The sequence below is a fragment of the Fonsecaea nubica genome, assembly GCF_001646965.1.
Source record: "Fonsecaea nubica strain CBS 269.64 chromosome Unknown Scaff35, whole genome shotgun sequence".
Lineage (NCBI taxonomy): Eukaryota > Fungi > Ascomycota > Eurotiomycetes > Chaetothyriales > Herpotrichiellaceae > Fonsecaea > Fonsecaea nubica.
Genome location: NW_019173708.1, coordinates 111,342 through 137,757, shown reverse-complemented (window position 1 = coordinate 137,757; position 26,416 = coordinate 111,342). Strand labels below are relative to the sequence as shown.

The 26,416-nt window shown below is 54.3% G+C and overlaps 12 protein-coding genes across 12 annotated transcripts; 7 read left to right on the top strand and 5 right to left on the bottom strand.

The window, feature by feature from the left end:
• Positions 1-461: 461 nt before the first annotated feature.
• AYO20_05833 (hypothetical protein) lies at positions 462-1,683 on the top strand (the record flags this gene model as incomplete). Its single annotated transcript, XM_022644125.1, has 3 exons — positions 462-811; positions 866-1,006; positions 1,083-1,683. The coding sequence occupies 3 exons, from the start codon at positions 462-464 to the stop codon at positions 1,681-1,683; spliced, it is 1,092 nt and encodes a 363-aa protein (XP_022499885.1).
• A 550-nt stretch (positions 1,684-2,233) lies between these two features.
• Positions 2,234-3,019, top strand: AYO20_05832 (hypothetical protein; the record flags this gene model as incomplete). The annotated part of the gene is made up of 1 exon (XM_022644124.1): positions 2,234-3,019. The coding sequence occupies one exon, from the start codon at positions 2,234-2,236 to the stop codon at positions 3,017-3,019; it is 786 nt and encodes a 261-aa protein (XP_022499884.1).
• Positions 3,020-3,960: 941 nt separating this feature from the next.
• AYO20_05831 (hypothetical protein) lies at positions 3,961-5,098 on the top strand (the record flags this gene model as incomplete). Its single annotated transcript, XM_022644123.1, has 3 exons — positions 3,961-4,015; positions 4,124-4,377; positions 4,499-5,098. The coding sequence occupies 3 exons, from the start codon at positions 3,961-3,963 to the stop codon at positions 5,096-5,098; spliced, it is 909 nt and encodes a 302-aa protein (XP_022499883.1).
• A 299-nt stretch (positions 5,099-5,397) lies between these two features.
• AYO20_05830 (hypothetical protein) lies at positions 5,398-7,400 on the bottom strand (the record flags this gene model as incomplete). Its single annotated transcript, XM_022644122.1, has 3 exons — positions 5,398-5,831; positions 5,917-6,948; positions 7,016-7,400. The coding sequence occupies 3 exons, from the start codon at positions 7,398-7,400 to the stop codon at positions 5,398-5,400; spliced, it is 1,851 nt and encodes a 616-aa protein (XP_022499882.1).
• Positions 7,401-8,396: 996 nt separating this feature from the next.
• On the bottom strand, positions 8,397-10,430 carry AYO20_05829 (hypothetical protein; the record flags this gene model as incomplete). Its single annotated transcript, XM_022644121.1, has 5 exons — positions 8,397-8,663; positions 8,716-9,150; positions 9,201-9,690; positions 9,747-10,145; positions 10,249-10,430. 5 exons carry the CDS (start codon positions 10,428-10,430, stop codon positions 8,397-8,399), a joined length of 1,773 nt encoding a protein of 590 aa, XP_022499881.1.
• Positions 10,431-10,876: 446 nt separating this feature from the next.
• Positions 10,877-11,943, bottom strand: AYO20_05828 (hypothetical protein; the record flags this gene model as incomplete). The annotated part of the gene is made up of 5 exons (XM_022644120.1): positions 10,877-11,101; positions 11,160-11,189; positions 11,248-11,342; positions 11,414-11,598; positions 11,660-11,943. 5 exons carry the CDS (start codon positions 11,941-11,943, stop codon positions 10,877-10,879), a joined length of 819 nt encoding a protein of 272 aa, XP_022499880.1.
• Positions 11,944-12,306: 363 nt separating this feature from the next.
• On the top strand, positions 12,307-13,355 carry AYO20_05827 (hypothetical protein; the record flags this gene model as incomplete). Its single annotated transcript, XM_022644119.1, has 2 exons — positions 12,307-12,358; positions 12,421-13,355. 2 exons carry the CDS (start codon positions 12,307-12,309, stop codon positions 13,353-13,355), a joined length of 987 nt encoding a protein of 328 aa, XP_022499879.1.
• Positions 13,356-13,464: 109 nt separating this feature from the next.
• AYO20_05826 (hypothetical protein) lies at positions 13,465-15,053 on the bottom strand (the record flags this gene model as incomplete). Its single annotated transcript, XM_022644118.1, has 3 exons — positions 13,465-13,827; positions 13,891-14,643; positions 14,700-15,053. The coding sequence occupies 3 exons, from the start codon at positions 15,051-15,053 to the stop codon at positions 13,465-13,467; spliced, it is 1,470 nt and encodes a 489-aa protein (XP_022499878.1).
• A 612-nt stretch (positions 15,054-15,665) lies between these two features.
• On the bottom strand, positions 15,666-17,858 carry AYO20_05825 (hypothetical protein; the record flags this gene model as incomplete). Its single annotated transcript, XM_022644117.1, has 4 exons — positions 15,666-16,610; positions 16,665-17,568; positions 17,633-17,712; positions 17,769-17,858. 4 exons carry the CDS (start codon positions 17,856-17,858, stop codon positions 15,666-15,668), a joined length of 2,019 nt encoding a protein of 672 aa, XP_022499877.1.
• A 399-nt stretch (positions 17,859-18,257) lies between these two features.
• AYO20_05824 (hypothetical protein) lies at positions 18,258-19,386 on the top strand (the record flags this gene model as incomplete). The annotated part of the gene is made up of 2 exons (XM_022644116.1): positions 18,258-18,653; positions 18,727-19,386. The coding sequence occupies 2 exons, from the start codon at positions 18,258-18,260 to the stop codon at positions 19,384-19,386; spliced, it is 1,056 nt and encodes a 351-aa protein (XP_022499876.1).
• Positions 19,387-19,737: 351 nt separating this feature from the next.
• Positions 19,738-21,288, top strand: AYO20_05823 (hypothetical protein; the record flags this gene model as incomplete). Its single annotated transcript, XM_022644115.1, has 1 exon — positions 19,738-21,288. One exon carries the CDS (start codon positions 19,738-19,740, stop codon positions 21,286-21,288), a length of 1,551 nt encoding a protein of 516 aa, XP_022499875.1.
• A 1,167-nt stretch (positions 21,289-22,455) lies between these two features.
• On the top strand, positions 22,456-25,431 carry AYO20_05822 (hypothetical protein; the record flags this gene model as incomplete). Its single annotated transcript, XM_022644114.1, has 5 exons — positions 22,456-22,617; positions 22,802-22,930; positions 23,622-23,723; positions 23,777-23,860; positions 23,917-25,431. 5 exons carry the CDS (start codon positions 22,456-22,458, stop codon positions 25,429-25,431), a joined length of 1,992 nt encoding a protein of 663 aa, XP_022499874.1.
• Between the last annotated feature and the right edge of the window lie 985 nt (positions 25,432-26,416).

The following is a 26,416-nucleotide window of genomic DNA, read 5'->3' as shown; positions in this document are numbered from 1 at the left end:
TTTGGGAAATTTCTTTCCATAAACACCGTCTTTAAAGCACTATGTCCCCACCTGGACCCATATTTTTGGACCTGGCAAATGACCTGAATACCGACATTTGGTTGCCGGAATAGCCAGGAACGTGCAGGTTGGCGAAATGTTACCCCAGAGCGTTTGTTCCCCGTCATCGACTCCGCTCTGGGGACCCAGATCTCCAGAACTGAGCTGTTTCTTTTTCGGCTTCTCTTTGACTTCTGCCCGCTACCATGTGTCGAGGTGGATATCAATGTCGGCGAGCAAGGCTGCTGGCTGTCATGTCCACTGCCGAGAATAGCCGTGAGATCGTGAGCCGGAACTATATGTATTAACTAACGGGGTGGCTACAAGAAAGTGTTGGTGCTAAATCCAAATCAATATTTCCAACACCATTCTCGACCTACCTCTTTCACAGGATACAACCATTCCGGTAACAGGACACCACCATGGCTGCGGCTCACAACTTCGACGTTCCGGCTGGGAACACTGTCCGTGTGCGGATTATCGACACGACCTCGCGGATTGAAAAGGTCCCAAGCACCTTTTTGATGGAGCCAATCATACCGGGATTTACTCACATGCCCAAATTGCCATCATGGTCTTTCTTAGTCGAGCACGCCTCGGGCAAGAAGGCACTCTTTGACCTGGGCGTGCCCCCTACCTGGAAGGATTTCTCCCCGGTCACCACCAGTCACACGATCGCCGCTGGTTGGAATGTGACTGCTGAGAAGCACACGGTCCAGATCCTGGAGGAGACGGGCATCAAAGGTGAGGAGATTAATAGCATCATTTGGAGGTATGTAAAGGCCCCAAGTCGTAGACACAGTTCTACAAGCTGACAGTATCCTAGCCACTGGCATTGGGATCATTTGGGAGACCCTTCTACATTCCCTCCCAGCACGGAACTGGTCGTGGGGCCAGGGTTCAAAGAGGCCTTCTTCCCCGGCTACCCTGCTAAGATCGACGCGCCAGTCAGGGAGAGCGATTTCGCGTAGGTCTTTGTCAAGAACTGACATGGCCGTGGTCCACCGAGCTTCCCAGGCAAGTCCGGCTAACGAAGAGAACAGGGGCCGAGAAGTTCGCGAGATTGATTTTACAGCCTCGAAGCTGAAAATCGAAAAGTTTGACGCCTTTGACTTCTTTGGAGACGGATCGTTTTATCTACTCGATACTCCTGGACATGCCATTGGGCATCTTTGTGGTCTGGCCCGAACGTCGTCGAACCCTGATACCTTCATCATGATGGGCGGTGACCTTTGTCACCACAGTGGCGAGCTCCGTCCTTCGCCCCTTCTGCCTCTTCCCCAGGATAGTCAACTTCAAACCATTCTCCAAGGAATAATGCCCCATGTGCCCGCTTGCCCTGGGGCGGTCCTGGAGCATGTGCAGCATTCTCGGGGTCGAAAGCTCGACGAACCATTCTTTATCCCGGCAATGGGACTCCACATACCGACGGCAATTGAGAGTATCAAGAAGGCTCAAGAGGCTGACGCCGATTCCAATGTGTGGTTCATCTTCGCACACGACGACAGCCTGTGGGGCTTGATAGACTTTTTCCCGGCAGACGTGAATAGGTGGAAGGAAAAGGGATGGGGCGCCAAAACCAAGTGGTCGTTCCTCAAGGATTTCCGTCCCGCATTGGAGGCTGAGGCCGAGACGAAGTCGTAACAAGGTAAAAGAAAAATAGCTGGAATGCCAAAGAGCCACCCATTCCCTGGGACTCAACTTTCCTTTACTAGTCAAGAAAACGATTGATTGGGATACCAGACCGTAAAGCCGACATCATTAACCGGCAAACTCTCAAGAGACTGGGCCGTCTCCAACCCAAACCCATTGCCAGCAACTACCGGCAGCTGAGGTTCGGCTATACAAAGACGCCACATACATGGGTCTTCCAGACCCCAGAGACTTAATCCGGTTTTTTGTTCCCCAGTCTACGATATATCATGGAAAAATACCTGCTTACAAAACATATGTATCCGGGAATAAAGGACTTAGGTAGCTCGTATATTGTTTAAGCAGTGGTTGATTGCCGATCCACACAGCCCAATAACAATCGATTGAACGCGTCGTCATTGCTGGGAGGAATTGACGGGCTGCAAAAAGTCCTTTCGAGGAGGCCGCGGATATATCTATCTACAACCTCTAAGTGACGGAGCAGGCCTCCTAAAATTTGACAGTCCTTGACAGTCGTCTTTCTTCTCGCAGAAAAGAAATCATGACCGACCAGGCCAAATACATCAACAAGCTCAAAGGTGCGCGAGTCCTGATCATCGGAGGCACATCTGGCATTGGCTTCGGCGTGGCGGAAGCGGTCATTGAGCATGGCGCGGGCAAAGTGATTGTCTCTTCGTCGCGGGAATCGCGGGTCAACGACGCCGTCGCAAGACTCAAGGCGTCGTATCCCTCGTCCACGGCTTCGATCGAGGGGTACGTATGCGACGTGGGAGAGCTGGGCACCATGGAGGACAACATCAAGGAGCTCTTCACCAAAGTCGGCACCCTCGACCACATTGTCTACTCGGCCGGGGACAACCCACCGTTGAGGCCCTTGGACACGGTCGACTTCGCCTTCATCCAGCGAGTCGGCAACATCCGCTTCTACGGGCCCTTGCTGGTGGCCCTGCACGGGCACAAGAACCTCGTGCAAAGCCCTCAGAGCTCCATCACCATCACCACAGGGGCGACCAGCGAGAAGCCCTGGGCCGGCTCCACGGTGGTTGGCTCCTGGTTGAGCGGGCTCCACGGCATGACGCGGGGATTGGCACTGGATCTGAAACCTCTGCGGGTCAACCTGGTCAGCCCCGGAGGCATCGACACGGCCCTCTGGGACTACAAGAGCCCCGAGGAGAGAAAGGCGCTCATCGACGAGCTGACACGCGATACCACGGTCGGGGTGATTGGAACCGTCGAGGACATCGCCGAGGCGTACATCTATTGCATGAGGGACCATTTCGTGACCGGCACCATGATCAGCTCAAACGGCGGCCGCTTTCTCGTGTAGGTAGGATGTACAGAAGCTCCTCCGGGGAGTGAGAAGGATGAATCCTTTCCTCGGAGGTGGAACTTGCTGTAGGCTCCTTGACAGGTACTTTTTGCTGCCTGACCTCCCACCCCCGGCCCAGAGAACAGGACCGACGAGGAGGTAGAGCGAAAGAAGACTTCAAGCAGTAACTAGTTTCAGGGGCGTGAAATCGACTTGTCTGATAGAATGGAATGTTGGCACCTTTTGAGCAAAAGCCTTTCGCGTCCACGTTTATCGTATCCAGGATCACATACCCCGAGATTTTCCATTTTTCCCAGACGACGTATGCACCTTTCTTGAGAGGTTGTATATACTGGCACAAGTCAACGTATGAGTGACGTATCGTAAGCCATTCCCCAGTGGGACACTGTGTCAAGGATTTCCACCCAATTCGAGGTGAAAATGTGGCCGGGAAAGGTGTTGACCTGTGCATCTAGCAGGAATCTTCAAAGTCTAGTTGGACACACGGCCAACCGGTGTTGTATCGTCTATAGGCGTGCATTCTATACCAAATCAGGTAAGAGTGAGTGTACATCGCGCCATAAAGGAGTCACTAGACTAGCATGTGCTTAGATAATGGCAGAAGTAATGCCAAGGCGCTAATATTCTTGATAGAATCCCCGGCTCCACTTGCCACGTGAACGGCTACTCCGGCTTCATGACTTGGCTCTTCCGGCTATTCAGGCAGGTCATTGCATGGCATGGGGACTTTGCTCGAGAGTTTCGGCCCTTCGAAAAAAAAACCCCTCCTGACCCAGTGACCACGGAGAGGACACGAGCAGTCGTGGTATGCTGCAGCTCTTAAAACACGTTACTGTTGAATGTGCAGTATACGTCGGAGTGGTTCGATTTCTATTTTTCTATCTGGGCAAGTAAAAGATAACTCTGTGAATTGAAAAGCAAAAAAGCACCGAGCAAAAATGGACGCGAATCAGATCCGTGGAAAAGGCGCCATAGTCACTGGTGCCGGCTCAGGTAAGCTTCCCCTGATACTCGCTTTGTCATTGAAGATGGAAGAAGGAGAAGAAGGAAATCTTGTATAGACAGAGAGAGGGAGAGACAGAAACTGAGTCACGGATCTAGGCATCAACCTCTCGTTTGCCCAGGCGCTCCATCGTGCAGGATGCAGTGTCTTGATCATGGACATTGCCCTGCACAAAGACGCCGTGGCCTGGATGGACACCATCTCCAACCCTCAGCCGTCGGAGCCAAAGGTCATCTTCTACAAGTCCGACGTGTCCAAATGGTCCGAACTCGAGAAAGTCTTTGACGTCTTCGCCGACACGATCGGTGGCGTGCCATACATTGTCTGCCCCGGTGCCGGGGTCTATGAGCCTGTAAGTTCTGCCCCAGTGCCACAGACAGATTTTGTTCCCCTATGTGCTGTCTTGTTGTTACACGTTCAAAAATTTTCCCCTGAGTTTCTTTCTACTTTTCTCTAACCTGAGAGGAAAACAGTCACACAATAGCTTCTGGAAAGACAACGACACCGACAATCACTACAAGGTTCTCGACATCAACCTTCTCGCGCCGATCAAGATGTCGCGCATCGCCATCCGGCGCATGCTGGCCGCCGACGCCCCCGGCATCATCTGCTGCGTGTCCAGCATCGGCGCGCAAAAGGCCAGCATCGTGACGCCGCTGTACCAGGCGTCCAAGCACGGCATCAGCAGCTTCGTGCGGTGCATGGCCGACCTGCACAAGCTGGCGGGGATCCGGGTGGTCGGCGTCGCCCCGGGCATCATCCGCACGCCCCTGTACTCCGACCACCCGGAGGCCGGCAAGTTTGTCGACCCGGAAAAGGATTTTATGCTCTCGCCCGACGAGGTCGCGCGCGGCATGATGGCCGTCTGCCTCGACCCTAAGTACCCGCCCGGCACGATCCTCGAGGTCGCCGACGTCGACAACTGGAGGGAGGTGAAGCTGCTGAACGACCCTGGGCCGCAAGGGCGCGCCATCCTCGCGAGTAAGAAGCAAGACGCCGTGGCCGACGTGATTGCCTTCATCGAGAAGGACAAGCAAGCCAAACCCAACGGCACCGCGGCGGCGGCTCCTTGATCAAATGTAACGTGTATATCAGATAGACACAAGAAAAGACAACACAAAAATCAATGTCGTCGTTCAACTTGTTCAATCTTGTATTTATGTGGTCGTTTTGGTAATATTCTCCGAAACTTGTAAACTTCTAGACTTCACAAGGTGTATATGGTATAGTATATCAGTTTTTATCTTGCAATTTGAACTAGTCCAAGACCGGACGCCGCCCCGTTGTCCACAATATGCACGATATATGAATCTATGGGAAGGAGGAGGAAAAACAACACAGGTGAACCCCCCTCACTCGGAGTACGAAAGCCTCAATAGTAGAGCAACTTTGGAGCCACCTGGTCAAGATACCAGGTCTGATCGGCGCCCTCTTCCTCCCGCGTCGAGAACCCGTTGCCCAGGAACTGGAACCGGTTGCCCGTGTCGTACGTGTAGTTAAAGTCCTCGAATTTGGGCCTCTCGAGCGCGTGGAACCAGTGCAGCCGACTGCCCGGGTGGATTGCGATGATGGGGCCCGACGAGCGGCCGTTCTTGAACCACGACCGGCAGTTGCCCGCCCACGCGGTGCGGGGCATGAAGTGGTGGATGTGGATGGCGAAGTCGTCGACGGCCTCTTGTTTGACGTCGATGGCCTTGATCAGTTCGACTTGCGCCTTGGTGATCAGCTGCAGGATGTATTTCGAACATTGCTCCGTGATGGTGAAGACACTGCCGTGCGAGATGGGCGCGTTGGGTCCCAGGAAGACTGTTGATTCGCTTCTGCGTTAGACAGAGACTAGGTACGCCAGGGAAAAAAAGGGGCAGAAAGGGAGAAAAACAAAGTGACTTACCAAAGTAATTGGGGAACTTGGGGATGGCCATGGACAAGTATGCCTGAGGCACGTTGGGCTCACCCCAGACGTCCTTGAGGCTCACTCCATCTCGGCCGGTGACGGGGAATCTCGGCGAAAAGGAAACATCGAAGCCCGTGGCGCACACGATGGCGTCGACTTCGATGTGTTCCCCGGTCGACATGACCAGGCCCTTCTCGTCGACGTGGTCGATCCTCGCATCGGTGATGACTCGCACGTTGGGTTTCGCAAAACTCTCGAGATACCCTACACCGGGCGTGATGCGGCGACAGCCCACGGGAAAGTCTGGGATCAGCTTCTCGATCAGATCCGGGCTGTCTTTGAGAAGCCCGATCATGCTGTTGGCCGCGTCGAGCCGTGCTTTGGCGGCCTCTTGGGCTCCGTTGACGAGCATGCGGAATTTGGCGTTGATCTCGACCTCGACGGCCTTCCGGAACGCCAGGTACTTTTCGGGGTTCTGGCGGAACAGCTCCTTCTGCTCTTCGGAGAAATGCTCGGGCATGTTGCCGCCGCGTAATGACGGATAGCGCGAGGCGGCGCCTGGAGTGACCCAGGTCGGCGATCGGATCAGATGCACCAATTCCTTGACGTGCGGCTGCAGAGCCGGCACAATCTGGATCCCCGTGGACCCGTTTCCAATGACGGCGACTTTCAGGTCCTTGTAGTCGAAGGATTCGGGCCAGTTGGCACTGTGGACCAACTTGCCCCGGAAGTTGTGCAGGCCGGGTATGTTGGGCCATCTCCACGCATTCAGAATGCCTCCGGCGTTGAGCAGATAGTTACACTCGTCTTCAAAGACCTCTCCTGTCTCAGTCTTCCTGATCTTGACGATCCAGCGGCCGCTCTCTTCCTGCCATCTGGCCTCGATGACCTCATGTGCGAGCTTAAAGAAGCCCGACAAATCGTGTTTGGCCACGCACTTCTCGAGGTACTCACGGATCTCCTCGGCAGGGGAGAACATGGCTGCCCAGTCCGGATTGGGCTCCCAGGCGAATTGGTAGTTGTGTGATGCTAGCAAAAGGGAGTTAGTCCGTCGTCGCAAGGGGTTAAAGCACGGATATCGTCCAGCACAACTTACGAATGTCGCACTTGCACCCAGGATATCTGTTCTCAAACCAGGTGCCTCCGAGGGCGGGGTTCTTGTCGTAGACAACCAGTTCCGCTTCCCGGAGGTAGTTTTTCACTTGATACGCCATATTGATACCGCTGGCACCTGCGCCAATTGTAATTATTCGTACCGGTTTGATGTACCCAAGCGGTCTATCTGTCACGGTATATGTGCCCGTGAATTTGCGAAGCTGAGGTATGGTTGGGATTTCCGGCTGGGCGACGGGATCCTCGACAGGTACCTCGACCGGCTGAACGACAACGTGACCGTTCATCTTCGTCTCGTTGGGGGCAAGGGCGTCTTTGGCGAGGAGTGGCCGCTCCGTCATCTCGGCGTAGTGACCGTTTTCAACCATTTTGAGTAGATATTCGTGTGTCAAAGAGATAGCACGGCAGAGTAGAACGCGGCACAAAAAGTAATCAGTCTGCAATTCCTAATACTCTGAATGGGTGATGGATCGCAGCCCAGTTCAGTTATAAGAGCTGCCGCATGTCCGCCACAGAGCATTGCTCACGCCACGTAGGGTGGACATGAATGGCTCATAGATCTGTGAGAAGGCGATACAGAGGGCCTAGCCTCCTTCGCATGGGCTTCTGCCATTGCCGGATTTGCTCTGGCCTGGCTAGACATGGAAAATAACCGTCAATGCCGGGCCAGAAAATTTCCCTACCTCTTTGGGACAAACGTCGCGGGTAGTCCGTTTTGAGACGCCCCCTCGCGCCCACACGAAGCGACCTGGAAATTTCTTCGTAGGTTTACGAGGTGTGTTGCCGTTCCAGCAGAGTAGCCACTGCCGGGCCAGCGCATGCTTGAGTGTCTCACATGACACATGACTGCCGAGAATGTTGGCGATGGGGCCACTTGGGAGACTGATGCCGATCGAGACCTTTGCTTTAGCCGCGTTGTACAACTGATGAGTAGGAGTGAATGATCCCACAGCCGAGTGGCCGACGTGAAGATCCCGCCAAGGCGTGGGTCAAGCACGTGACCTGCTCTGACCAATCACGTGAATGGATTATTGTGCCTTTCCTGGTTTAGACGGAACTGTTTTGGTGAACGAAAGTGCAAGTTCTGCTTAGTCAGATTAGAGTGGGCCCAAATACATACCGAACCCATACCAAGTACGAGGTATGTGGAGGCATCCTAGCATCGCATCAGCGTCCAACTTGAGAGAACCGCATGCCCAGAACATTTTAATGGAGACGATTTTGTCAATTTTCAACTATTGCTAAGCCTTTCAAGAGAAAGCACTGAAGTACCGCTCCTATCTCGGGAGCCATGCTGAAAGACGCAGATGGTGACTTCCGAAATCTATCGTATATTAGAAGCCATGAGCTATACAAGTCCGAGCTTACAAGTGTGGCTGCCCCGCCTCCCTATCTCTCACATACTCCTCAACGGTCGTCAACAGATCTTTCCCAGCATTGACGTCTCCATTGGCCTGGAGAGCTCGGGCATTGAACCCTGTATGCGTAATGACCTCTCTTCGTTTTCGTCGGCTGGCATAGGGACTATCATCATGGGATCTGATATAGTATCCAAGATCGGCGTCGTCATCCAGTTCCGTCTGTGAAAACCCATTGCCTAGCCAAGAGAACCGGTTTCCGGAGTACTTGATCTTTCAAAGATGTCAGCATGGTTCGAGGTGGGAGCCAGGGAGAACCACTTACCTCCCAGTCATCACCCCGGGGTTCCTTAAGCGCCTCGAGGTAGTGGAGCGTACTACCAGGCCACAGGGCTGAGACCCGGCCAGCAGCGGAGCCTGATTTGTACCAAGACCGACATTCTTCGATCCAGACAGTGTGCTGCATAAACTCCTGACAATGTTCCAAGAAGTCCGTGACCGCTTCGTTCTTTGGTGACATGGAGTGAATGTTTTCCGTCTGCCATCGATCGCAAAAGGACAGCATGTAGTCTGCCTGGGCCTCAATCGCGATCAAGACCGGACCGCTACCGATCGGACAATGCGGCCCCAGGAACTGGAAGTAGTTTGGCATATAGGGCGCTGCAAGCCCCAAATAGGACCGGGGTTCGAGAGCCCACTCATCCTGTAGATTCTTGCCCTCGAGACCGTACAGTGGGAATCGAGGCTTGAACGTGGTATCCTAGTCTTTGATTAGCCATAGTACTTTTATCTTGCGAGAGGGTGCCATACAAAACCGGTAGCACATATGAGAACATCGACTGGATACTCGATCCCATCATCGCACCTGCATCCTCTCTCCGTGATGGATTCAATCTCGCCATAGACGACCTTGACGTTGGGCTTGGAAAGCGTCTCCAGGTAATTAATGCCTGGAGTCAATCGACGGCAGCCAACCCCCCAAGTAGGGATCAGCTTCTCCTGCAGCCACGGGACATCTTTCAATTTTTCGCGCATCTGCCGGTCAAAGTCCGCCCGGGTCTTCTTCTGTAGCTCATGGTCCGGAAAGTAGATGCCGAGCATGCTGTTGTTGTTTGTCTCATTGGCCTTTCGCAGCAGCGTCAACACCTCTGGGTCGTTCTTGAACCGGTCCTTTTCTTCCTCGGTGTAAATGCGTTGTTCGGTGCCGAAGGGAGGAGATATCCAGGTTGGCTCTCGAATAAAAGTCGTCAGTTGATCGACGATTGGCTGAATGGCTGGGAGAATCTGAATGCCAGAAGAACTACGCACGGTTCAGTGAAAACGGTTCCTCCAAATGGTCAACGTGGCTACACATACCCGTTCCCGATGAGCCCAACGTGCTTGCCGGTAAGGTCCAAGCTCTCATCCCAGTTGGCGCTATGCACCAGGGTTCCCTTGTACTTCTCCAGGCCTGGAATGGCGGGCCATCTCCAGTTGTTGAGGATTCCACTGGCATTGATCAAGATGTCGCATTCATGATACTCGATACGCTGGTGGGCAAGATCTTCGACTTGAAGCTTCCAGATGCCCTTTTGATCGTCCCATGTTGCTCCGACCACCTTGTGACTCGTCTTGCAGTACTTCTCAAGGCCGTGCGTGGCCATGAAATCATTGAAGTACGAGTAGATTTCCTGAGCGGGCGCATAGACGCGCGACCAGTCATGTTTGGGCGCAAACGACCAAGTGTAATTATGTGCCTGGACGTCACAAGCCACTCTGAGACGGAGGTTAGCAGCTGAATGACTGACCAACGAAGCATCGGCGGTCAAGGCCAAATCATGGCCTGGAACCGAGACCAGGCACAGTAGTGGGCACTCACCCAGGGTATCTGTTTTCGTACCAAGTTCCTGACACTTCCGGGTTCTTCTCAAAGACAGTTAATGAAAAGTTGGAAAACGACCGTTGCAGTTTGTACGCAAAGCAAAGTCCAGAAGCGCCGAAACCAATGCAGACGATGCGCATATGCCGCTCCGAGTGGATGGGGAGCTTGTTTCCAGACATGTTGGGGTAACGCAGTAGCACACGGGAATGGTCGAAGAAAGCTCAGTCGAAAGAATGTCTAGGGCTTCAAAAATTTGTTGACTGGAAAGGTAGCATGTGTATTTTATTGAAGACGGTCGACAGCCTTGCGGGGTGCCTCTATCAGGCTGAAGGGTGGGAGGGGCTGTCGGCCGGCAAACCTCAATGAGGCGGACGGGCAATGCACATTGCACAAGCGCTCAACTCTGTCCAGGAACCGCTGAGTCCCGCTGACCTAGTGGCGACGTCCTTTGCCGGATGTATGGGACTCTGTGTACAGACACTCGAGTGAGGGCGCCACTCCATAGCCGACGGCAATTAATGCCTCTTACACTTTTACAGCGGCCGTTAAGCAACGGTGCAGGGTCTGGATTTTGCTTGTATGGATGACGACCTAGAATGTATGGGTCTAGACCACTAGACCGATTTCATCTGGCGAGATATCCTCCATCAACGGGGAGCGGGATCCCCGTCACCCATGCAGCATCGTCACTGGCAAGGAACACGGCTGCTTTTGCAATGTCTTCAGGCTTTCCAATCCCCCCCAAGGGGTGCTTAGCAGAGATCTCTTCCAGCTGACTTTTCCCATCTTCCTCCAAGAGCGGACCTAGAAGGGTTGTCATGGTGAATCCCGGACAGATGGCGTTGCAATGCTGGTGTTTTCCTATTAGCGTTCCACTTCTTTCTTTAGAGACGAGGAGTCTGACTTACAATACCCTTGGAGGCATATTCAAGAGCAATCTGGACATGTAGGTTAGAAGTCTGTACAAGCAGCAACTCTGTGGACAAATCTGCCTACCGTTTTTGTCATTTGCATGACTGCGCCTTTGCTGGCAACGTAGCTGATGGACCCAGGCATTCCGCCAAAGCTCAAAACACTCGCGATGTTGATGACTGCAACAACGATGGTGTTAGTGATTAGATTTTCATTTGCACGACAGACAGTTTTGGTTGCGAGGCCTCACTCCATCCACGATCGGACCCGAATTTCGGTGTCTGCGTCAACATCTGCTCCACGGCGTATTTGCATCCCAGAAAAACACCTCTCACATTGACGCGAAGGGTGTCGTCAAACTCGTTCAGGTCGGTTTCGTGCATTTGGCGGAACCCTCGACGCGCCTCATAGGATATTCCGGCGTTGTTGACCAAGCTGATGCAGAATCTTGTCAGTGGATTTTCGCGACCTGGCATTTTGCACGATGCTCTCTCACACATCAAGTCGGCCGAATTCCCTGACAGCTGTCGTCACCGCTGCCTTCATATGTTCAGGTTCCGAGACGTCACATTTGACAAAGATCGCCTTTCCACCTTGCGCCGCGATGACTTCGTGCGTGGGACGAGCGTCCTCTCCGGGTAAAAGTGCTCCTGCTTTGGGAGATAGATCTGCACAGACGATGTTTGCGCCTTCACCTGCGAATCTGCGTGCAATGGCGCGCCCCAGCCCTGACGAGGAGCCAGTGATGAGACATGTCCGTGCGGAGAGTCGGCCGATCATGGTGTAGACGAATGCCGTGAGGCTGGAACGTGTGATACGATACGCCTTTGAATTCCTCGGAAGAATCAAGATGCGTGCGAAAAAGAAACAAAAAACACGTTTCAGTTCAACTCTCACACTGCGATCCACTGTGAACGAAAAAAAAATTATATTTCGAAGATGCATGTCATGCAAAAAAACGTTGTCTGCATCCGGCAATTGTTCAGTTGCCGCAAGAGCCGCCGGCCGATCCTTGCTCCATCTCAAAATGCTCCAGTTCCCACCACTATGTCTGGGGTAAAAGCCTCTGATGTTGACACCTGTCTTGGGGAGTACAAACAACAAAAGTAATATCGACGGCGTACGGAAACTGCAAAGACAGAAATGACAAGCTCCGTGGCAGGGAAGACCGCTCTGGTCACTGGAGCCGGATCTGGTTGGTTTGGAGTCACCCATTTGCTCTTGTGCTTTGCCAGGGGAACTGAGACGATACGATAGGGATCAATCTTGCATTTGCACGTCTTCTGCTCTCACGCGGCTGCAACGTCGTGTTTGCAGACTTGTCTCTCCGGCCGGAAGCCCTCGAGCTCGTCAACGCCCACCAACGGCCCCCGGTGACAGCGCAAGCCGTCTTCCAAAAGACCGACGTGTCCTCGTGGAAAGATCTATCCGACACATACGAGCTAGCCAAGAGCCGCTTCGGGCGTGTCGACATTGTTTGTCCTGGTGCCGGCGTCTTTGAACCCGCCTGGAGCAGTTTCTGGAGACCGCCGGGGACGGACCCTGGAGTCGTCGACAGTGTGGCTTCCAACGGCTACAAATCGCTCGACATCAACTTGACCCACCCGATCCGGTTGACTCAGCTGGCCATCATGGACCAAGTGCGAGAGCTCAAGGCAGCCAAGGGAGGAGTGGACTCCGGTGTGCCGCCCCGGAGAACGGTGATTCACGTATCGAGTGTGAACGGCCAAGTGGCACCCTTGTGGACGCCCCTGTACAACACGGCGAAGCACGCACTCAATGGCTTTGTCCGCACCATGGGCCCTCTGGAGGGACGCTTGGGCATCAGAGTCGCCGCGGTGGCCCCGGGCCTGGTCAACACACCGATTTGGTCGACCTCCCCAGACAAGAGCGGCCCCCTCTCCCAAGATCCCGCCTGGGTCACCCCCGAAGAGGTGGCTCAAGTGATGCTCGACACAGTCGAAAAAGATCAAGTGAGCACTTCGCTCCGTGGCGACGCCGGAAGGGATGAAGCTACTGAGAAAGAAGGCCTGGTGCGCGTGGCCGGAGGATCTATTCTCGAAGTGTCAGGAAATCAAGTTCGAGATGTGGCGGCCTTCTTCGACCCCGGACCACAAGGCATTTCGTCTGAGGACTTTGACATGGAGAAGATGGAAAACAGCGTCTATCAAGCTCTGGAGAAAATAACCTGAATCGAATGGGTGAGAGAGAGAGAAAGAGAGAGAGCGCGCGCGAGGAAGGGATTGGTTACCCGGGACGCCCGCTTCTTACATCAACAGTTTTTTTCCTTCTGCTATTCTATCAGTAATTCATGTTGACGAGGATGGTCTTGGGCTCCGTAAACGCCCTTAACCCAGCCAGTCCCAGTTCCCTGCCAATTCCGCTCTGCTTGGAGCCTCCAAACGGGGCCGTCATGGCGAACAGGCTCACACAATTGATCCCGACCGTGCCAGCATCGAACTCCGAAGCCACCCTCAACGCCTTGTTGATGTCCTGTGTGAAGACGCCGGCCATCAGCCCGAACTCGGTGTCGTTGGACAACTCGATTATATCCTCTTCCGTCTTGAAGCTGTTGATCACGGCGACGGGGCCGAAAATCTCCTCCCTGTAGATCTCGGCATCCGACTTGACGTTGGTGAAGACGGTGGGTTCGAGGAAGTATCCCTGTTCATCGGTCCGCGTCAGTCAGGAGGTCCTCGTGTTGGCCTCACAGAACTGCTTGCTTACCTTGTCTCCGATCCTCTTGCCGCCGGTCAGTATCTGTCCTTCGTCCTTTTGCCCCCGCTCTATGAAGCCAGACACGCGCTGGAACTGTGCTTCGTCAATGAGCGGGCCGAGCTCGGTCTTGGGATCATCCGGATCGCCCATGACTTTGGCGCGCGCCTCGATCGCCTCCTTGTACTGCTTGAGGAAGCTTTCGTAGAGACCTTCTTGGACGTAGACTCTCGATCCCGCGAAACAGACCTGGCCGGTATTTGCCGTGATGGATCTGACCGCCCACTCCAAGGCGTTCTTCACGTCGCAGTCATTGAAGATGACGACGGGTGACTTCCCGCCGAGCTCCAAGGTGACTCTTTTCAAGTTACTCTTGGCGGCCAGCTCCTGGATCTTCTTCCCCGTAGACACCGAGCCCGTGAAGCTGACTTTGCGCACGCGCATGTGGCTGGCGAGCAGGGCGCCCGTCGAGCCGTCCCCAGACAGGATCTGGAAGACCCCGGGAGGAAACCCAGCCTGCTGGATGAGGGCGCCTATGGCGAGTGATCCCAGCGGAGTCTTCTCCGAGGGTTTCAGAATGAAACAGTTGCCGACCGCCAGAGCAGGCGCTGCCTTCATGCCGATGGACCCAATGGGCCCGTTCCAGGGGACGATGCCGGCCACGACGCCCAGGGGCTCATTGCGGACGATCTTGAGAAACCCGTCTTCTTGCGGGTATGTCTCTCCGGCAAGCTTGTCGACCCAGCCTGCGTAGTACCGGAAAGTCTGGCCTTTGTGAGCACGCATCCCGAACATTCAGGGGATCAGGAACAACGACATACCTCGACTGCGATCAGAATCTCGTGCTTCCCCCAGGTCTCAAACGGCGCTCCCAGAGTGATTCGCGTCAATTCACCCAGGACCTCGATGTTTTCTTCAATCAGATCCGCCAATTTCAGCATCAGGTCTCGTCTCTGGACCGCCTTCAATCGCTTCCACGCGGGGAGTGCCTTCTCCGCCGCTGCCACCGCTACATCGACGTCCTCCGGACCAGCCACGGACACTTTGTCCGACACGAGCGATCCGTCTTTCGGGTTGAAAACAGACAATGTCTTGCCAGACCGGGCAGGGACAAATTCATTGTCGATGAACAGGTCTGTCGGGAGCCGGTCGATGCTGAACTCGAGAGGAGCCATCGCTGGAATGGTGGCTGTGCGACTGGGGGAAGGTGAGGACTGAAAAAAGTTTTGGGTAGAGAAGGAAGAGAAGCCAAACTCCAGAAAAAGAGACGTGGTCAAAGCACCAATAGAGCCATGAGACGACTCTTCCTATACATCTTACGAAAGGCATCAAACGGCGAGGCCGTGTAGCTGGCAACGCACGGCATTGCCGGGTCCATCCATCCTGGATGTCCAGCTCAATAGCCGAAGGGGAGGGAAAGGCATGGCGAATGGCGACTGTCAGTTCCGCGGCCTCTTGGGGGTGTTGCCAGTCTACTGCCCGAACCGCTTGTCTAGGTGACACGAATCATTCTTTATTTTCTTGCTATTGCGTGGCCGTGAGACTCTTTTATCGCCCACGCCCTCCTCGAGAGCCCTTGTTGTTACATCCAGCACTAAAAGGTTCGAATAAAAACATTTGAATTGCATCACGCCCCCTATTGTTATTAGCTATGCCTGGTTTTACAAAACCCACAAAGACATGAGCTGCTTGACATCTTCCATTTGGGAAAATCGCTCTTGTGTCTGTTTTGCTTTTAAACACCACGAGAATCATGGGTATCAGGAAAGTAACTGGCCCTGAAATACTCAAAGGCTGAGGTCCATTTGGAGGATGTCAGGATCGAGATCGTCCAAAAAGTCAAACAGGTAGTTGACCTGTGACGACTCCATTCCCATGAACGGGATGTTGACCGTGTCCTCCAACAAGGCCGCAATCAAGGGACTGGTGTTCATCGTCACATAGGGAAACCGTTGCCGCCAGCTCGAGTCGGCGGTCGCAGTGATGTCGTTGAGCGTGGGCGACGCCTGTGCCTGGTCCACAACCTCTGGATGTCCGACAGCGTTGCCGAGTCCGAAAGAAGGCTGTATGTGAGTCCGGTCTGTTTCCAGAATTCTTTGAAAGCCAGTAAAGAACATCTTGGACGAATGCCACAGCAGCGCCATCTGTTTGAGGGCCGCGAGCAGAATAGAGATTTCAGCGTCCGCATGGGTCGTCAGCGCCTCAATACTTCGAGCATACAGCAGCGCGATGATTGAGATCGATATGTACCAGCCGGTCTGGCCGGGGAGATAACGCAGCGTTCCACGGGCAAGAATGTCTTGGAGAGTTCTGGACACGCACGAGGCGGCGATGATGGCCGTCATCGACGCCCGCGGTAGTTTGTCAGTAGTCTTCTGCAGGTGCAGCAGGATGGTCGTGGCCAGATAGGGGAGATGCAGCATGTGCACATCTCTATTGAAGTTGACCGTCCTGTCGTCAGAAATCGGCAGCTGGAGATGATCTGGTAGATCCCGTGGCCAATTCATTAGATCATTTGCTGGCGTGGACCCAGGCTCATGAATCTTCCCTTGGGCAATCGCTTTGCCCACTCGACCGATGATCTCGCAGAGCCTGACCCAGTGAACCCAGATCTCGGCTTTGGGGTCGTTGGGGTCGGGGAAATCCTCTACGGAAGCCATCCTCAGATCGGAATAGTCAGGATCTATTGCGCAAGGCCGGGCCTGCATAAGCGCAGTGAGACGGTCTCGGGCCTGGGAGAAGGGGGGAGGGTTAGCAGCGTGGCAACAGGTAGAACGATGGCTTACAAACAATGTCCACCATATCCGTCTTCGGAGTCCGTTGGTCTCTCCGGGCCTCAAGACATGTTCTGTGTTCTGTTCTCGATGGAGCCCGATTTCCTGGGCCAGCCTGATGGACGCCCCCATCCACCACCAATTGGTGTCGATACTTACGACGTTCGGGGGCCCTGAACTCCACCAATACAACAACATCACAGCACATATCCTAACCAAGGGTTGGTTCTCGTTGTTATCATAAAACAACTTCCGAAACCGCTGGAAGTGCTGGATAGGTTTGGGGTGCCGGATTAGTGGGGGACTGAGTTGACTGCCGAGAACAGCCAATGCCTCGCGCAACAATTGCGACTCTGAAAATTCTAGGCAGGTTTGCATGGTTTCCCGGTCCAAAATCGGACACCAGGTGTGGCAGTACTCGAAATACGTGTCAAGATAGCTCTCTTGTAACACGGGCATCAGGTGAGTCGACTGTAGATCCGTCGCATTCTCCTGAGAGTCTTCCGCGTCGTCTTCGGCCAATTCGTGCCTGAAGATGGACATATACCCGCTTTCTCCAAGGTACGCCGCACGGTGGCTGTTTCCTTGCGACGATAGACTCAACTGTCCAGGTGTTACGATTGCCTGGCTGGGATTGCGGCCATCCACAATGGGCTCTGCAACCGCTTCACGTGAAAGGCTCGTCTGGCTTGGCTGGTCATGGATGGCGCTCGACCATGCGTCGATGTCGGCCTGCCCATGATTGACTCGCCCTCCATTCCTGCTGTCCAAGGCTGGGGAAGGACCAGAGGTGCTCGGAGGCAGCACGTTAGGCCTGTCTCCCGGGGGCAAGACGGGGTCGACGGGGTCTGTTACGTGTGCTGGGGCTGCTTTGCGATCGCGTCTTCGGACAGTGCCTCGCTGTGAGGGCCGATAGCTGTGGGTTGGTCAGGTCAGTCCTAGCCAGTCGCAAGCAGGTGGCATCGCAGGCAGCTGCTCACCGGCATTCGGCAAATGCTTCAACACAACCTGAACATCGTTCTTGGAGTTGTCCGGGAACTACCTGCAGGTCACATCTGATCTGGATTCTAACAATTAACCACGGACACAACCAACAGTCTGCGGGATTGGACGCACTTTCTTATCGTGACAGCGAGTGCACACCACCGTCGCACGCTTATTGCGTTTCCTGTTCTCGATCCCCGGAGGATGGCTGTGAAGTGACATGATCATGCATCAAGTCCAGGTTCGCGTGGCACTCGATGCATTGCCGCATGGCGTAGGATGGTGACCCGAATAGCCAAAGCTGAACAGTGAGAAAAGAAAGACGGAGGGCTTTAAACCCAGCCATTGCCGTTGATGCCGTTAATTGCCGGAGTTGCCGGAGATGCCGGGGATACCCACATTTGCTCCTCCATCGGGTGGGGACGAGACGCTGAAGACTGATGGATGATTCAAACTCAGTGCCACGGATTCCTGACAGCTTCTGACAATTTCTGACAACTTGCCACAACCCCCTTGATTTCTAAGCTTCTTCATGACGAGATTGGCTATAAACTGGACCTGGACCATAGACCTGGCCAGTCTCGCCGGAATAGCACACATAACTTGCGGACTGCCACCACCATGCCTTCGGCCTGGCAAATAGCTCCATCAGAGCCCAAAGATTGGCGAACCACCGCCGGCATTGAGAATCTGCGTCTGGTCCATGATCTTCCCAAGCCGCGACCAGAGCCAGGCACAGCTCTAGTGCGGATCAAGGCCGCGGCGCTCAATGCACGAGATATGATGGTGATTTCACATGATCCCATCTACCCCATCAAAACAGAACCGTATCTGACTCCTTGTGCCGACGGTGCCGGAGTCGTCGAGGAAGTTGGGCCGGGAAGCACCTGGAAACCTGGAGATCGCGTCCTGCTCACTGCCATGCGCTGGATCGATGGCCATGTTCCTACGTTGGTCGAGTCTCAGGGCCTCGGGGCAGGGGCAATTCAAGGCACACTGCGAGAGTACGCGGTTGTGGTAGGTTCAACGCGGCATTCCCCAATCTTGTGTTTGATGATGCCGTGATATAGATACTGATCCTCTTCGCAAGGACGATAACCGACTGATTCGGGCTCCGGCACATCTCTCGTTTGCAGAAATGGCCGCCTTGCCTGCCGCAGCCGGCACTGCAGTCAACGCCCTTTTCTACGGACCCGAGCCCTTTCGCCCGGGCATGATGGTCATGACTCAAGGGACGGGTGGAGTCAGCGCGTGTGCGATCCAGATTGCCGCCGCCGCCGGAGCCACAGTGGTCGCCACGTCTTCATCCGACGAGAAGCTGAAGACGGCCAAGGCCCTGGGCGCCACGCATCTGATCAACTACACCAAGCACCCCGTGTGGTCAGAAGAGGTTCTCCGTGTGACCGACGGCAAGGGCGTCGACCACGTTCTAGATGTGGCCGGTGCCGGGACAATTGAGCAATCCCTCCTGTCGGTCAAACACGGTGGACTCGTATCCGTCATTGGGTTCTTGTCCGACAGTAAGCCTACCGACATCATCCCTCCGTTGCTGTTCGGGGCAAAGACCATGCGTGCCATCTTCCAGGTTCGGAACGACATGGCGCAGAAGATGGCCGAGCTTTACGAAGAGCACCAGCTCCGGCCACCCGTGGCGGCGGTGTACAAGTGGGAGGAGGCCAAGGAAGCATTCAAGGCTCTCCATGTCCAGTCGGCAATTGGGAAGATTGTCGTAGAGGTCGGCTCGTCATAGTCCGTAGAACCTTGGATATAGCAAAGAAATGCAATCACTGAGGCCATTGTTCCAGATCCCTGTCCCTTTCCTCCGCAATCCTCCCCCAGTTGTCAAAGATTCTGCGTTTTTGACTTTTCTATCCTCCCCACCCCCCGGCAAACCGGCAAACCCGCAACGGCCCCAGGGTTTCTCCAGTCTGGCAATGAGAGAAGCTCCCGCATTCCCGCAAAGGCTTAAAAGGGGGATTGACATCACGACAAACAAGTGCTTGGACTTTGATCAATCTCTACTCAACCTTTGCCTTGTAAGATCTCGGTCAATTTCCCCACGACGTGTTGAACCGTCGGTCACAAGTCTTCAGGGCGAGCGATGGCGGCCATGACAGAGGCACCTTCAGTTGCCCACCATGTCGGTGGTCGGCAGTTTCAGTTCTACAACATCATCATGATCCTCGCCATGGGCTTTGGCTCCATCAGTTACGGCTACTCTGCGGGCGTCATATCGCAGACTCTGGGCCAGCCGTCGTTCCAGAAATACTTTGACCTCGACACGCGCTCCGACGCCACGGACATCATCGGCCTCATGAATTCTCTATACCAGGCGGGAGGGTTCTTCGGGACCTTCTGCGTGTCGTGGGTGGCCGATAGATGGGGGAGACGAGCTGGGATTGCTATCCCCTCTATCATCAATGTGGTCGCAGGTGCGCTCCTGGCCGGCAGTGTCCACGTCGGCATGTTCATCTTCTCCCGGTTCATGGCTGGACTGGCGGCGTATTGGATCGTGTCGGCCGTGCCGGTGCTCATGACCGAGGTGGCACCCCCCAATGTTCGAGGCATCCTCGTCAACGTCCACGGAGCCATGATCATCTTCGGGTTCGCTCTGTCCAACTGGGTGGGTTTTGGGTTCTATCACATCGACCAATGGCGGGCGCCGCTCGCCTTCCAGTGTCTGCCCTCGATCCTCCTTTTGCTGGTCATCATCAAGGTCCCGGAGTCGCCTCGCTGGTTGATCATGCAGGACCGATCCGAGGAAGCCCTGAGGATCTTGCAGAAACTCCACATCCCGACCGAGGCGCAAGTCGAGTATGCGCAGATCCAGAGACAGGTCCTCACGGATCGCGGGCTCGCAACCTCCTGGTGGGCCATGTTTACCAAACCTACCTACCGGAAGAGGTCGTTCATGGGGCTTTTCGTGACGGTGGGCATCCAGATGACCGGCCCGTTCGTCATGAACAACTACGGTCCAACACTCTATCGAGGCCTCGGCTATGACACGGACAAGCAACTGGTCTATCAGGTCGGCTGGATTACCGTGGCTTTCGGCGGTGCCTTGGCGTCCCTGTTCGCCATCGAAATGGTCTCACGCCCGGCCATCATCGCGGGCGGGATTCTCGGATGCGTGGCGTGTCTGACGGTCGAATGCGCCCTAGTCGCCAGCTATGCCACCAGTGCCGGCGACCTGGCGAATCCGAACCCGGACGCGCTGAGGGCGGCCGTTTCCATGCTCTTCCTCTACATCTTCTGGTTCGAGATGACGGTCGACGGAGGCCAATTCGTGTACTTGGGCGAAATCTTCCCGACCCATCTCCGGGCCAAGGGCATCGCACTGGGCATGGCGGGCCTCTGTGCCACCAACATCGTCTGGCTCCAGGTGGCGCCACTGGCCTTCTCCAGCATTGGCTGGAAGTTCTACCTCTGCTTCGTCGTCCCGGGCTTTCTCTGCGGAGTCGTCATCTGGGTCTTCTTCCCCGAGACTCGGGGTGTGCCTCTCGAGAGCATCGCGGCCATTTTCGGGGACAGTGCCGAGCTGTACGACTTTACCCTGCAGGGAAAACAGGATGAGGAACATGCCGAGATCGAGGTCAGCGTCGCGGACAAGGCTGAAGCGACGGTAACGAGCAAACATTTTGAAAACGCCTAAGAAAAGATTAGTCAGGCCGTGCTGCAAATGGCGGTTTCTGCCCTTCGGTTTTCCACTGGGATGAGATGCATTCCAGAAATCTCACGACAATATATATCACAGTCGTTACTCCATAGCACGGACCTGAATATTAGCTTCAGCTTCGTGGTCAATTTCACATATTTTACCCAATAGTCCGTTCATACTCCGGAATACAGACCAGACTTTGTATAGTCCAAGCCTCGCTCTCAAGAGTTAGAAAACTGATTCATCCATCCATCCCGCTCCTTCGCCAGCTGCCAGCCTTGTCACATGCCCGGTCCCTGGGCTCCGGCATACTAAATCGTGGATCACAAGTGTCCTGACCTGACTGATGTGTGTCCAGGTCCTCTGTGCTTTGGCCTCGATCCCGATCATGATTGGCATTGGACTCAACTACAAAGTGCACGCAGGGGAAGCCGGAGCGAGTAGCGAGCGAACCATGTTTTCATCCAACCCAGATCTTGGACCTTGCATGGTGTTGACGAGGTAAGCCCCGATCTAGCGGCCAATTTCATCGTACCCGGTCGTCTTCACCAAGTATGTTGATACGTTTGCCCATAACAGCGCGTGATCTAGTGCACGAGCCGTGGACTCGACATATTGACGCGCATTTGGTGCAGACACCTTGGCCGGGCCATATTAAGACATTGCTGTGACGCCATTGCCAAAGAACTCAACTACGAAGGAGAGCTGACAGTGGTCATTGGGAAAGACGTGAAGAACCTGAAGCCCGAGGACGACCCCCTGGACTACGGTCCTCGGATTCACCGTGGGCAAAGATGTCTCTTCCCGGTTCTGGCGGTGGCCGGCATGGGCTCCTTGGGGTGTTTGAACGCCCTTGAACACGTGGGGCACCGAAGTGTGGAGAATATACAAGAGTTGGAAGATGTGTTGTCCGATTCGGCACAAAGTGGAGTCCCCTCCCCAGACCCCGGCCTCTCGGTTAAAACCCCTCTAGAGAATGTCCTTTCACGACCAAAAGCTCGCTCCGAGAGGTAGTACTCAAGTGCTGTGAATAGAAGCACTGCAGGCCTTCCCAGCAGCAGTCCGCGCACGGTCTCTAGGGGATTTACCCCCTTCCCATTTTTTCTTGTCCACAGTTCAACCCAGTCAGTTCCTTTGGTTGGAAAAAGGGTGGTGCCAGTCATGTCCTTCGTGGCAAAAGACGTGCGCGTCTTGGACGGGGAAAGTGTCCTGGAGAATGCGAGCGTTCTCGTCGAAAATGGCATCATCTCCAAGATAGGCACCGACCTGGTGGACGCCGCCGGGCTGCCGGTGTACTGGAAGCCGGGCCATACATGCTCCCGGGTTTGATCGATGCGCACTGTCACCCGTATCGCGAGCCACGCCTAGGGGAACAATCGTTTCGCTTCGGTATCACGACACTCATGAACATGCACAACACCCATGCCAACGCGCAGTTGCAGAAGCAGTGGGCAAAAGAGCGGAAAGATTACCCGGATGTCAAGAAGCGTCACTTTTCGGCCATCAGCGACGGGTGGACTATATCGAACTCATGCACGAGGGTGGCCGAGCCATTGAACAGAGCGGTATCATGCAAACGAAAGAAGCGGTGCAAGCTGCTGTGGTCAAGCCCAAGTGGGAGTATGCGATTGACAGCGTAAGACAGTTGAAGGCCGTCGGGATCGATATTATCTGGCAAGTCACACCTTCCTGGCCCACCCACTAGGTCTGTCTTCTCGTGCCGACCTCTCCGACCTGCTGAACATCCGAGAGATTTGGAGAGATGGCATCTGATTCGAGGGCCACGCTGGTTTGAAATAAGTCACAGGAACGCCCTGTGAGATTCGAGCCTTCTATCTTTCAATACTGAGTGCGAGGTAGAAAGAGGGCCAGTGAAGAGGATGAGCCAATGTAAAAGTCGCACTTGAGCTCCGAGTATTTAACAACGCTTGAGCCGCAAACAGAAGGTTGAGCGAATGGTGATGAAGAAACGCCACATGAGTGGCGCAGTGGATCTGTGGCAGCAACTGAGTCCTCTGAAAGTGAAGACCCCTCCGTAAGGATCTAAAGTTGGGATCTTCCTAGTCGTCGCCAATTATGGAATTCATCTTGGGACGGGACATACTTGCTGCAAGGGTGAAAGCGAGGAGAAGGTGAGCAGTCGCGAGTAATGTCGCCTTCAAAGCGGCGCCGTCTCGGTGGGCGTGCCAAGCACTTGAGGGCAATTCAACCATTAATTATTGGTTGTGCTGCCAAGATTTCACTTTGCCTGCGGTTCGTAGTTTCTGGCTTCCGCCCGTCGAGTCGCTGGACTTTGAGGTTGCGCAGAATCTTTAGCCATTTGGCAGATCAAACATACAGCCCTCGAAGAGGCAGAGGCTCGTGAGGGAACCGTGAAGAGGATTGGGAATATTCGGGGTCTGCGACTTATCATGGCCGACGAATTGGCGGTATGCTTCACCGCCCTGCGCCACTGATGGAAATTTGACTGATCTCGCTGTAGGAGCGGCTCAAGAGCCACGCACGGTCCTTTGACAGTCTACTCTCCCTGATCCCTGCGAAACTCTACTATGGAGAGGATGTCAGCGTACGTACTATGAAGAATGTCCTATACTCAAAAACACACTCTCACACTCCAGCCAGGATCAATGGAAAAGAAAAAAGCAGACTCCGGAGCAGAAGCGGGCTGCAAAAATGGCCAAACTCGACCCGGATAATTGGAAAAGCGCAAAGGACATAGTCGATGAGAGGGCAGCAGCCGCAGCAATGAAGCGGAAACGAGACGATGAAGAAGACGAGCCTGACGAAAACTCAAACCTGCTCGAAGGTGGCCAGGTGGAACCGCCAAAGGCTGTTCAAGATGCACAAGCGCCCAAACCGAAAAAACAAAAGACCGACGGTAAAGATGTAGAAGGAACAACCAAACCCGACGGCGTCGACGAGTCACAAGAAGACAAACGGCGCAGGAAAGCGGAGGAAAGGGCCGCGAAAAGACAACGGAAAAAAGAGAGAAAGGACAAGGCTAAGCAGAAGCTGGAACGACAAAAGGCCAAGAAGAAGGAAGCGCAACAACCTCATGACCCTCAGAAGGAAGCCCTCAAGAAAGAAGTGAAGAAGGAATTAAATCTCCAGATCCCGGTTGATCTTCAAGTGAGCACTCAGCGAAAGAGCTCTCCTGATGCCGAGTCACCATCCACGGCGTCTTCCGAGGAGGAGCCAGAGGAGGTCTTCTCCCCACAGCACGAGTCCGGCACGTCTTCAACGTCGTCCATCCAACCTGCATCCATTGACGAGACTGTCAAAAATGTACATTCGAGTTCCCTACCACCAGCAAGTGCGCAGGCGATCAACAACCACGACGACGACACAACAACCAAAACACCGCGAGAACGGCTACAAGAAGCACTCTCTCAATTCCGCGCAGAGCGTAAGGCCGATGGTGGCGATGGTCGCCCACCAAAGAACCGACAAGAGCTGTTGGAACAACGACGCCGGAAGGAAGAGGCCAAGAAGGCAGCTAAGAAAGAACAAAAACGTCGAGAAAAGGAGGAAGAAGCTCGCCGTCAAGATGAGGAGATTGCAAGGCACTTCTCGCCGGGTGGTTCGGGCTCCCTGCTTGCGTCACCCCGGTCTCCCATGATTGGGGACAACGGTGGCTCCTCTCCAAACTCGAATTCCGCCAACAACTTTACGTTTGGCCGCATCACTTTCGAGGATGGCACCCATTTGGAGCCCTCGTCAACAGCTGTTGTGGAGGAACACAAAAAGAAAGGCATCCGTGACACTGCCACGGAGCTGAAACTCGCCGAAGCGAAAAAGGCTCGCCTAGCGGGTTTGGATGAGCAGAAACGGCTTGAAATTGAGCAAAAAGATATGTGGTTGAATGCCAAACGACGTGCCCATGGCGAACACGTGCGGGACAACACGTCTCTGCTCAAGAAAGCACTCAAAAGGCAACAGGGCCAGAAGAAGAAGAGTGAGAGGGAGTGGAATGATCGGTTGGAAGGGGTGAAAAAGGCACAAGACGCGAAGCAGAAGAAGCGGGTTGAGAATTTGGCCAAGAGGAAGGAGGAAAAAGGTTCGAAGAAAACAAAAGTCAAGAGGCCAGGCTTCGAGGGAAGTTTCAAGGGAAGGACAGGTGGGAAAAGAAAATCGTGATTGAAATCCTTAATGATCTAGAGGTGCGAAGCAATGATACGGTAGTCAAGTCAAGGTCATTCTTCCATCCTATCATCTCTTGACATTTAGTGCCTGGCTTGAGGATGGGGAACCCCTAAGCTGCCTCCATCAACTTGCCGTCGGCTGTCCTGCATGGCAAAGTCGATGGACAGCGAGGACTTGCGTTCAGATGAGCTTGTGGCAGATATGAGATGATGTCTGATAACTACGAAAACAAATTCCTATTGAATATATGAGTTACTGGTAAGATTCAAAGTAAAGGGGCAGGTATGCAGCAGCTGAAGCGATGTCCTCATCAAGTCGAGAGTTTCCATGCGCTGCAATTCTCCGGTTCGTGGCTTGGTGGCTGAGGCGCGGATATTTCTCATACACCAACCAGGCTATCGTTGCCATCGTTCTCGCAAGGGTCATGGTGGAGTGTTGCGCACAGGAAATCGATGTGAGGTGATGAGTCTCTACAGCAAACACGTTGCCTTTACAACCCCGAATGCCTTGTGCTGTGCTGACCGGTGCTTGTGGACCTTGTAGAACAATCTGAATAAAGGCCATGTAAAGTGAGCTTGATTCACCTGCTGCACCGCTTGCGTGTCGGTGAGAAGCTCGGAGGTGCAGGGCGTACAAGGCTGGAAGCAGGGTCTTTCACCGCACCCTTTCATCTCGCCTTTATTCTACACAAGGACACTTCGAACCTGATGCCTGTGATAATATCAATTTCAGTCAATCAAGAGGACGATACAAACAAGCAAAAGTCCCTCGATGCCTGTGAGACAGCGATTTGGGTCTTGTAGCACTGTGGTATCTCCATGACCGGGTGCCACATGGTCGAGGGTAATCCCCAGATCAGACTACCACGCGATCAATGAGGCGTTGGGAGGACAGATACTCGGCAACTAACAGGACCTGACCGACCTTGTGTGAGGGACTCAGAGGACAGGATGAGAGGAATTGCGGTCAATCGCGGCGG